This window comes from Pagrus major, chromosome 2, assembly GCF_040436345.1.
Source record: "Pagrus major chromosome 2, Pma_NU_1.0".
Classification (NCBI taxonomy): Eukaryota; Metazoa; Chordata; class Actinopteri; order Spariformes; family Sparidae; genus Pagrus; species Pagrus major.
Genome location: NC_133216.1, coordinates 5,118,918 through 5,129,994, shown reverse-complemented (window position 1 = coordinate 5,129,994; position 11,077 = coordinate 5,118,918). Strand labels below are relative to the sequence as shown.

Here is an 11,077-nt window from a genome sequence, read left to right as displayed (position 1 = left end):
TTTATCTCTCTAACGACTTTATTTTCTCACTTCATTCAACGTTGTAACACTTTACAGACACATAAAACTGTGCTGGTCATCCATTCATCTCCATCATAGCTCTGTATGTACACAAGTCTGTATCAATGTGCATTTGACTGTGTGTGAGTTCATTCATGTGCGTACAAGCTGCTGAGGTCTACATGCAGGATCAGTCCACGGGTCTGCGCTGCGTTTTCACAGTTCATCACTGTACAGTTCAGGGTTTCGTGATGTGAACTTCACTCGTGCCGCTGCCATTGGTGGTTGTGGTGATGATGTACTGTGTGGTGGCTTGCTGATTGGTCGGCTGCTGCTCCAGATGTTCGGTGTGGGCCTGGCTTGTGTTCTGAGGAACCGTCTGTTTGGTCTCCAGCTCAGTCTGACCCTCGGAGATAACGTAGTGTGTCTGCAGGACAGGGATGAGAATGTCTTTCTGTCACACCATATTCAATATTTCCACTCATTTCTTATTTTTTATTGTCAAGGATGTAACTCAGATCTGGCACCATACTGACAAGTTTCTCAAAAGGTGCAGAGCATTGACAATTTATTTCACTGTAAGAATCAGTGTGCAATATATGCTACACACGGACTGCTGCCATAGCAGATACCACGGACAATGCATAACTAACTTTGCAGATGAAACAGCCTTGGTCAGCCTACTGGATTAGGATGAATTCGACACGGTCCAGTTCTAAATTACTTTGTCGACAGATTTGTGTCCTCACATTTGATCCTGAACACATCCAAGACCAAAGAACTGATTTTAGATGTTAGACATGATGCTCCAGCAGATTGAGGTGGAGAGTTTAAGTATCTTGGTGTCATCACAGATCACAAACTCTCCTGGGTACAATGTGCTGATGCTGTTTTTAAGAAAGGACAACGGCACATTTACTTTTTCAGATAACTGAACTTCTTTAACGTTAATAACAAAATATTTTTCCAACTCTTCTATTGAGAGTATCTAGTATTTTTGTATAATATACTGGTATGGACATTACAAAATCAAAATGTGAAGAACTGTGGGAAAATCAAGGGGACACAGCAGGCTGACCTGTACCATCTGTACCTTCCGGTCGGATCAGAACCAAAAAATGCATTATTCCCATGGCAATGACTCAACTAAACAAGAATTCAAAGTGCTGAATGCTCTCTACAGAAGATGTAATTGTTGTAATAGACAAATTATGATGCGTTTAAATACAACGCAGAGTTCTCTCAAGCTTCAGTATTTGTGAACCTTTTAGCTGCAAGGTGACTCTTACATAAAAGATCATCAAGAAACACAAGGATTTCCTAACCCACAGCCACATGTACAGGACGTTTTCATCTATCAGGCAGCACTCACTCACCGTTTTCACCTGGTTGCTGTTGACTCCAGACACAGGTGTGCTGGCCTCAGCTATCACATACTGGGTGTGAGGTAGAGCCATCATCTGGATCTCAGACGCTGCAACAGTCAAAAGATAACAAATAATTAGGAAAAAAGCTTCTGAGTTTGACAACATCGGGGGATGATTTTGAATTTTGTAAAAAATGGTGATATTGTAGAGGCACTGGAAGTGTGAAGTTCTGAAAATATCAATCTAATGTGAGGAATGTGCGCTGTACGACTGATCATCACTTGTGATTATATATATTTTTTTTATATACTGCCATATGTTCTCTCTGTGAGATAGTTCAGTATGTTGAGTTGGCTGTATTGTAAAAAACAAAACAATAAATACATGTTTATAAAAAAGATAATGTATCAACCTGACAGGCAGTCACAGTATAGAGCCATTAAAACATAAGACAATACAGGTGCATATGTGTGACTCACAGTAGCCTCTGTAGTTCCAGTTTCCGGGTATGTAAGCGTGCTGCACAGTCCCCTGCTGCTGCTGCTGCTGCTGCTGCTGCTGCTGCTGCTGTTGTTGCTGCTGCTGTTGCTGCTGCTGCTGCTGCTGCTGGGTGCTGCTGGTCTGCAGAGTGTGGCTCTGAGCTAACGTCACAGGGGTCAGCTGGGTGGGGCTGAGCTCCTGACTGGGCTGCTGGGAGCTGGGGCTTAGAGGCTGACCTGCGACCTGGAAAAGAGAGGAGATGGTCATAGTGTATTCTCTTATGAAGCATAGCATCATGGAGCCACAACATGTGTTATAAAATCATTCTGTGTTATATATTCAGTGTCAGTGTTATGTCAATTTACCTGGGTGGCACCTTGTCCGGTACCCGGGGGCTCAGAGACCTGGATGTGTTGGACCTGGATGGAGTGCTGGCTGTAGCCATGAGGGTCATGCAGCTGGCTCACATCGACTGTGGGGTGCTGGGAATGTGGGGAGGAGGCCTGTGAAACCGAGAAAATAAATACTTGTTACATGTTCTTGAATTTACCTGAGTTTACCACAAGACACATTTTCATAAATAACACTAAACAAAACAAGCTTCACTGGAAAAATGGCACTTAAAAAATAACTATTATGAAAATAGTGTTATTTTGAGTGTTCATCTCACTGAAATTCTACTTTTCTGTGACTGTGTCGTAGTACATGAAAATGTCAAAATGCAGCAGAAAATAAAAGGCAGTTTACCTGCTGAAATGTTTGAAACCTACAGGCCAAAGCAGTAATTTGAATGTCAAAATGTTAAAATGATGCGGGTTAAAGTGGCGGGTGGATACTTTAAAACCTTAAATTGTGCAGCAAGATGTTGTTGAGATTGTTTGAGATGATCGTGGATCTTACCGGAGCCACCTGCACCACCTGCAGCTGGATGTGTCCGGGCTGGGACAGGTTGCCTCCTGCCTGAGACACGGGGATGTACTGGATCCTCTGGTAGTCTCCCTGTGCTGTGCGGTAGTCTGTGGTCAGTGTTTGAGAAAGCTCCGTCATGGCCTGAGTCAGCAGATCTGTGGTCTGTGGAGAAAACAGACCATACAGTTACAGTATCTGTTGTATATAGTTGACGCACTTTTTTTATTGTTCTTTCCTATTACAGCTTTTTTTTGTTCATGCAATACTAATTTTCGTCAATGTTGTGACACCTTTACACAGAAATCCACTGTTTGTGCTCAGCATGTATATCTGTAACTCTTTCTTACCACTACAGCTTCAGCTGTGGTACCGTCTGCACTGATGACTGCCGGAGCACTACTGATTACAGCTGTGGTCAGAGGAGTCTGGATGGTGTTGGCAAGTTGGGCGAACTCTGGATGCTTCTTCCTGATGTGCTGAACCATCTTAGTCTGAGATATAAGCACACAGAGAGTTATTAGTTGTGGTCCAAGACACAATTGCTGCAAAAACAAAGCTACAGTCCATCTCCAATGTGGAAAAACCTTTTTCACAGCTGCATACTCACCTTGCTGCTGTACTGTTTGGCACAGTGTGGGCAGCAGACCGGTGCAGTGGCGATGGTGCCAGTCAGCTGAGTGTGTGTGCTCAACATGGGGTCAGGCTCACCAGGAGCAGCGGGGCGCAATTTACGGATACTGGGAGGCAATTCTGCCCCGGGGTGGTTCTTCAGTATGTGGGCTTTCCTCTTACTGGCACTCTTATACACCTGCACAGGGATCAGTCCATCAGATCCATTTATTCATATCATTCTGAGCTGTAGCAGAACTTTGCATGTTTGATTCAGGTCATAAACTCTCTTGCTGCACACTGGAATCATTAAACAATAAATAATAAGGACAACAACAACTCCTTTCAACTCACTGTGCACATGACAGGATGGGAAAAACAAACCTTGTCACAATACTGGCAGAAGTAGTCCCTGTTTGGCTTGATAATTGGCAGCGTTAGCTCAGGCACATCATCAATACGCATCTCTGGATGACGCTTGGACAAATGATTGACCTGTAACCAGAAAATAAAGCTCAGTGGACTGGAATATAACAACAACATACAAATAGTTTTCTGTGAGTTTTTGCTCACCAGCATTCCCCTGCGTCTGAACCCCATCATGCACACTCTGCATTTGAACATGAAGCTCTCAAAGTCAGTGGTGGGAACCTTCAGTTTGAGGGTTTTGGAGCGGTGGATCCGATCAGCTTTCTTAGCCTCTCTGTCAGGATTGTGCATGCGCTGCATGTGCTCCCGCAGCTTATCTTTCCTCTTAAAGTCACAAAGGGAAAAGAATTGTCACATGAGAGCTCACAAATCTATAAATTGTTATCTCTCAATGTTCCCTCTATTTATCTTACCTTGAATTGTTTGCCACACGTTGAGCACAGGAAGTCCTTGCGGTCAGAGTGGCGTAACATGTGCAAGCGTAGTTTGTCGGGCCGGCAGAAGGCCTTTTCACAATCTGGGCACTGGAAGATCTTCTCTGAATGAAAGCATCGGATATGCTTCTTCACCTAAGGACCAGAGCATTATGCAGTCTGAATGACTGGTTCTAATTTACCATCTTAAACCAGTCTGTTCCTAGTGCTAACTGGCTAAATCACTTATGCCCATATGCTGCCCCATTTGGCTACACTTCCTTGCTTGGGCTGAATACATAAATGAACTGTGTGACTGTGAATACGCTCTCTGAATCTGAACACTGTTCTGAAATTGCTGCATTACCCTGAAAAGAAACATTTATTACTGACCTGGATGAAGTCAGTAAATGTCTTCTTGCAGGAAGGACAGGTAAAACAGCCGTCCACAGCATGCACCCCTACGTGGTCTTTGAGCAGGTCCAGCCTTTCAAAGGTTTCTGGGCACAAGAGACAAGAGTAGGAGCGGTTCTCTGTGTGCACCAACAGATGGTCCTCCAGGGCCGAGTCGCTCATGAAGCTTTTACTGCAGATGTGGCAGGAGAAGGCGTACGCATCCCGGCCGTGGACCCGCAGGTGCTGATCCAGCTTGTCTTTGTCCCGGAAGGCCTTGCCACAGTGGGTGCATTTAAAAGGACGGAAACTCTTCCTGATGAAAAGGTGCTGCAGCGCTGCGTTCTAACATGGACGAGAGGAACAGAGGAGTTACAAAGAGAAAACCCCAGCAGGGTTTTTGAGTTATTTGAAGAGGCTGGTAGATGTGATGGAGTGTGCAGGAGGGGGCATATCCTGAAATGCCACATGAACCTTAACACTATGGAAAATGAGGAAAGGAAGCTTTTGAGCTCGTGTTTTTTTGCCATCCGACCTACCTGCACATCCACCTTTGAGGGACGCGTGCATTGAGGAAGAGAGACACACTGTTGTAAAGCAAATCATGGCCACGATGACACTAAACAAAAAATATCTAAATCACTGCACAATTTCGGTGAACAGAGTGTCTCCTGTCTTACCCGTATCCTCTTGGCACGGCGCATGTCCTGAGATGTGAGGTGTGCGTCTGATTGGCTGCTCTGTGCCGGATCCTCCTTCAGTGGAACTGGCAGGTCGCTGTTGGAAGGTGGGGTGATCGACTCTGGGACCGGTTCCCCTGCAGGAGGTATAAGCTGGCCCTCTGCCTCAATCACAGGCTCCACCTCCGGCTCCATCTCCACCACCTTCAGCCCATTCTGCGCTCCCTCCGCCTGCTCCTCCAGCGGCTTCTCAGTCAGTTCCAACATCTCCTGATTAAAAAAGTTAGTGGAAGTTGGCAATTAGAAAAATAATGCTCTTATAGGCTCTAGGCCGTCTATCAGCAGGACACTTTTAATCTTGTGTTACTCATTTTATTTCATAGAATTAAATATTTTTTACAAACCTCATGAATATTTTTCCACCTAATATTTGTTTCTGTATTATTGCTTTGTTCTGAGATAACTGTATCAATTAATTTTCCATTTATTGGTTCATAGTGAATCTAATATTGTGTGCACTAGGACTACAAACTAATTATTTTATTACAGATTAATCTGTCAGTGAACTTTCAATACATAATTTGGTCTCTAACGTGAGAAATTAACATAAAATGCCGCACAATTTCTCAAGAGCCAATCAACACAGCATGTATTAATGTGTCCCTTACTGTTGTCTTGTCCCCACCACTGTCTCCTGGTGGATCCAAACGTATAAATTTAGGAGGGCGTCCCGGTCTTCTTCCTGTCCCAAATCTCCGCCTGCCTCTTCCTCGCCCCCGGCCTCTGGATCTGAGAGAGGAAAGGAACAGCGAGCGTGTCATACGAGCTCTAACGTAACATGACAGAGAAATTATAAAAGGTTTTACCTTGTAACAGAGTTTAACTTGTCGTCATGCATGTTGAGATGTTGCTGCAGTTGTTCAGAGCTCACGAAGCGCCGGTTACACTCATAACAAGGCCAGTTCTTCTCTTGCTCCCGGAGAACTGAAGGAAAAGAGGACCACTACTGTTTCAATAGTTGTAGAGGGACACATGCCATCGCAGCAGTGATGAGACTCTGTGTTGAGCAAAGTAAGCATTATGTACAGAGACTCACCTTTTCTCTCTTCTTCTGTAACATCGTGGATCTTCTGGTTGACAAACTCTGCATATGATGCTGCATACCACACCTGCAGAAGGAAATATCAGTAAAAGATATCCTTTATTTAATGGGAATGATTCTCTCTCCCGTCCGCTCTGGATTGTTTCCATCAGCTCCTCAGAAAAATATCTGATCTTAAATTACTAGATGTTCGACTTTTGAGTAAAGTGATCTGAACTTCCTCGTCAGTTGTTTGATGCTGGACAGGTAGCATATAGGAGTAAAAACTTTGTTTTAATCAAACAGGACAAATGAGCGTACTCTATACACGATGCAACACACAAATCGTACTACACCCGACTGACCTTGAGCTCTTGTTTGGGTTGGATGTTCTTGATGGTCGTGTAAAATATCTCAGAGCCGTACTGGTAGGCCACCAGGTTCTGCTCCAGGTGGTTCTGAGCAGGTCTCACAAACATCATCCAGTTACAGCTGTCTTCATCAGAAAGGTCCAACCACATGTCGTCAGACTTCTCTCCGGCTTTCTCTGTATCCAACATGCACAGCTACAACAATAAGCAAAAAACAGATTAGAGATCAGATTGAGAGGAAACCTTCGACTGCACGTTTCAAAGACAAAGAAAAAGACAGTTTGATATTCAAGTTTCAACTCGTCCCGTCTTCTGGCCAAGAAATATCCCTTCCCAATGTCACAATTTCATATTTAACAAACCGGGCAAAGATAGAAGGTTTCTAAAATGAGAGACCTTTCTTAATACCAAAGGTGGCAGAAGACAGTGTATTTGTACATGAACAGTGCAGCTTCACACCAGAATATAAACTGCAAAGCTAAACGCAGCTCAATACCAACCGAACATCAATGAGACATGCTGAGCAGTGATTTACTTTGAGATGAATGTAGTGTTCCTGCAGTTCACTCTGAGGAACCAGGGGTCCCTCCACAGGACCAAACTGCGTGCGCTTCGGGATGCGTCTCTTGGAGAACACCCCGCCCAGGAAGCGATCGATGTAGAGGACCAGAGGCAGACTGGCCCGGGCCTTGGACATCACCGGCCGGTTGGGGATGGGGTGCAGAGCGCCGTGCTTCAGACACACAGTGGGGTTGGCGCTGTTACACTCCTCACACCCTGAGAGGCCACATGAAGGAGAAACCAGTGAGACAGAATCACCACAACAGACATAATAAGTTAATGTGGTCTAACTCTGTTAAGACGACTGTGTTACGACTGTGGAGGCTGTCACTCACAGAGGCTGTGAGGGTTGAATGACTGAGGCTCACGAGGTTCCCAGTCATCCATCTCAGAGTCTTCATCCTCATCTTCATCAGAATCATCTGTGGAGTCTGTGGCCCCGAGGGGACTGGTGGGGGCGTCCGCCATGTCTGCCATGGAGGGGAGCGAGTTGGACACAGACAGCTGCTCCTGTGTGTCATGTGACAAAGTTAAAACTCACTCTTCAGACTCGGCTAGTTTACATGTAACAATGCAACAAAAATTAAATAAAAGGAAAAATAGATGTATCTTTGATAGTTTTACACAACTACATATTAATAATTTATTTATGATCGTCATAGAAATGTTTCTGAGGGACTTAATCTCAAAATGTTAACTCATGATGCTTCTGAAGATCATTTTTTAACTATTAGTTGGCAACTAATTTTCTGTTTACCTACTCATCAACTGATAATTGATAACTGATAATTGCAACTTGAACCTTACCCGCTGGAATAACAAAATGTTTTTGTCAACACTGTGTAAATAATCATAAAACAATCACTTACATTTAGCTATTACAGACAAATAGTAATTCCTTGTTTGGAGACAGCACAATGTCTTCTCACCTGGGAAACCGGCTCCAGGATGGCTTGAGGAGCCTCTGCGACATTACTGAGAACATGCAGATTGGCAGCATTCATGTTCTGTCCACTGGGCAGCAAAACTGTGACCTACAAATGAGATAGCAGGATTTTAAGGTTCATTAAAAACCAGCTCATACAGTGCTAGCTAATAACATGACAGTACCTGTTGAACTCACCTGTTGGGTCGTACCATCCTGCTGAATGTAAGCCACTTGTGGCTGATCAGCGAATACAGTCTGAAAAGATAAATGCAGTGCTGTGAGCAAATCTCACAAGTTTTATCTTCTGTATTTTAAATGTTAATTAATATGTACTTTGTACATTTGACACAAGTGAAAATATATGAAACTCCCACACATGAAAGGGTTGTCACATATAGATGGTGAAGAATGACTATTTTTAGCTCTCTCAGCTTCAACACATCACTATATCTTGCCACAAAGTCCTTGAACAAAACAGCTAAAACACATCTGCTCTGAATAAGATCCTCTCTTACCTGAGAGCCATCTGCAGGGTGTATGTAGACCAGTGTATGCTCTGCAGACTCCACAGAGGTATAGGAGTTCCCGTCTGCTGTATAAACCACCTGCTGCTGTCCCCGGTCTGCCTGATCTCCACTGTATACTATCTGGGCCACTGTGCCACCTTCGAAATGCACCTGCAACGCACGTGGCACAAGACACAAAGCATGATTACACTCTCCAACTGTGACTCGCCGCCCATTAATACGACTTGTGTGACTTAAGTGACACATTTTGGGATTCAGCAGCAAAAAGGTTCAGTGGACAGAGGTGAGTTTGAAAGACAAATTGTGGGATGCTTAAACTGTCTTTTGACTGCAGGCCATCTAACTGCTTCTGACTGTAAGAAAGCACTGCAGGGACGGTTCGGACGGGACGGCAGACCTGTGTGCCGTTGCCTGAATCATTGTTGGCAGTCTGACTCCACACAGCTGAGGGTTCCTGCTTGGTCTCCATGGCAGCACGGTGCCAGGCCTGTCGCCAACCACGTCGCCTAACACTTCACTCAGGAGACAACCAGGGACGCCTGTAACACACACACAGACAAGAGGATGTAGGTGATTTTGATGATAAGACTGATGCAACATGGAGATAATAGCTAAGTAAATTACAGATGGATGATGTGGGATTTCTAAAAAAGATGCTTTAATGTGTCATCTATCATTTTAAACAAAGGTGGGGTTTCTGTAGAAAAAGGTGCATGTACTCTGGAGTGATTTCCCTAGACTGTCACTGCTGTGTCAAAGTCACATTACGTCCTGGGCACGTATGTAGAGGGGGGAAATCTGCTCTGCTGCAACAATGAGGCACTGCAGCAGCCATTTCTGAGCAAAGTGGCACTCAAAATCAACCTCAAGTGCCACCAGCGACACAGGGTTTTTTTTTTGGGGTGCTGCAGACACCAGTTTGGCTTCGTCTGACAGGACACGCACACCAAAATAAAGCAGCATGTCACTCCGTGCACAGAGCGGTCACACAGGACTCTCAGCGGGGGTACGAGGCAAAACGCGCTCATCGTTTGCTCACGAGGCCGCCCGGAAAACGGGGTCTAAATACAACCGCATGTCGGCACAAAAGCCACCGTGAAACATCACGACTGTATGAACTCATTCAGAAATATAGTTGGTATAATCAATAATAAATCAAATTCCCCCCTATTTTAACCCCGCAGGTTCGCAGTCCCAACTGGACTATACCACAAAAACCAGCGCCATAGAAACCCGGGCATTTACTGCACCGCGACATTAGCATTACGGCCATATAGTCCCCATGTAAGGCCGACCTTGGAGCCAAACATAACTTGTCGAGCTTCAAGACGTGGAGCACAGTCTAAGTTTTTAAACAAAAGGTGATTTTGAAGCGGTAAAAGCCCGTATTATTTGGGTAGACCCACCCGTCCCCCCGTTCTAGTTGAGCCCAGCCCTTCAAGTCGACTGTGAACAAGGAAGACCGGGCTCCATTTTGGGTGGGACTAACAACAACAACCGACATCCGAAGAGACCGAAAGAAAATATATGTTTTTTCCGCCGCTACAAACGCGCTCAAACGACCCGCACATTTAACTCGTATCGACAGAAAGACTACCGAGCAGTCGAGCTACACGACCGGCCGCGAAGCAATCGCTAGTTTTCTTACATTTTGTGGAAAGCGTAGAAGTTGTTCTTACCCTCAGAATGGTAGCTGCAGAGATGGCCGCATTGCATATATTAACATAATCTGCCTAGCAACACGCGGGAACGTGGCGTATGATTGGTTGCTTATCTGCTCGAGAGCAAAAGATACTGTATTTTAAAAACATTTATCCGGACGATGTATATTTTTTTAATGTATATACTCGTCGGAATTAAACCATGAAGTGTTGAAACAGATAACTTTACAGCCACTAACGTGTTTATAAGCGTGGTTAAAATTTGGTGAGCAATTAAAGGACAGCCAATCAGAAAATTCAAACGCCGCAGTCGTCCAATTGAATTAAACCTCTTCTACTGCTTCGCTTTTTTTTTTATATACGTATACTTTTTGGTAGCATTGCTAGCTTTGACAACCTTTTCTGCTTTAAAACTCTCTTTTTTTTGTCTTTTACAACAGTGGACATTACAAGAGATGATATGAATGTATTGTCCAATGTAATGTGAATATAACGCGTGTTCACTGCCCTCAAGTGGTCAAAGAGAGGAACTGCAGCATTAAATTAAGCAAGCTAGCGTCAATGCACATATGACGGTGCGCTTCCGGTGAATACTTTAAAAATACAGCATATACAGTCATAGAAAAAATTATTAGACCACCCTTGTTTTCTTCAATTTCTTGTTCATT

At 44.3% G+C, this 11,077-nt stretch overlaps 1 protein-coding gene across 2 annotated transcripts; it reads right to left on the bottom strand.

The window, feature by feature from the left end:
- On the bottom strand, positions 1 to 10,469 carry prdm10 (PR domain containing 10). 2 transcript variants are annotated; one of them, XM_073487901.1, is made up of 23 exons: positions 10,428 to 10,469; positions 9,146 to 9,287; positions 8,737 to 8,898; positions 8,417 to 8,476; positions 8,223 to 8,327; positions 7,629 to 7,803; positions 7,268 to 7,509; positions 6,727 to 6,927; positions 6,377 to 6,449; positions 6,147 to 6,264; positions 5,949 to 6,069; positions 5,281 to 5,550; positions 4,601 to 4,945; positions 4,208 to 4,363; positions 3,939 to 4,118; positions 3,750 to 3,860; positions 3,364 to 3,564; positions 3,104 to 3,247; positions 2,748 to 2,918; positions 2,213 to 2,350; positions 1,847 to 2,090; positions 1,377 to 1,474; positions 1 to 427 (listed from the first exon to the last, which is right to left on the bottom strand). In XM_073487901.1, exons 2-23 carry the CDS (start codon positions 9,215 to 9,217, stop codon positions 239 to 241), a joined length of 3,576 nt encoding a protein of 1,191 aa, XP_073344002.1. In that variant the 5' UTR covers positions 9,218 to 9,287; positions 10,428 to 10,469; the 3' UTR covers positions 1 to 238. The 2 variants fall into 2 exon arrangements, with proteins under 2 accessions (XP_073344002.1, XP_073344010.1); XM_073487909.1 differs by lacking the exon at positions 10,428 to 10,469 and adding an exon at positions 10,397 to 10,415.
- Positions 10,470 to 11,077: the final 608 nt, after the last annotated feature.

Bases quoted from the DNA above. Each gene is read 5' to 3' on its own strand.
- prdm10 (XM_073487901.1), bottom strand. From the start codon at position 9,217: ATGGAGACCAAGCAGGAACCCTCAGCTGTGTGGAGTCAGACTGCCAAC. The intron at 4,119-4,207 runs GTAAGATAAATA...TGTGACTTTAAG, and splicing joins CGTGTGGCAAACAATTCAAG to AGGAAAGATAAGCTGCGGGA. The intron at 2,351-2,747 runs GTAAGATCCACG...TCGGTTTCACAG, and splicing joins AGGTGGTGCAGGTGGCTCCG to GCCTCCTCCCCACATTCCCA.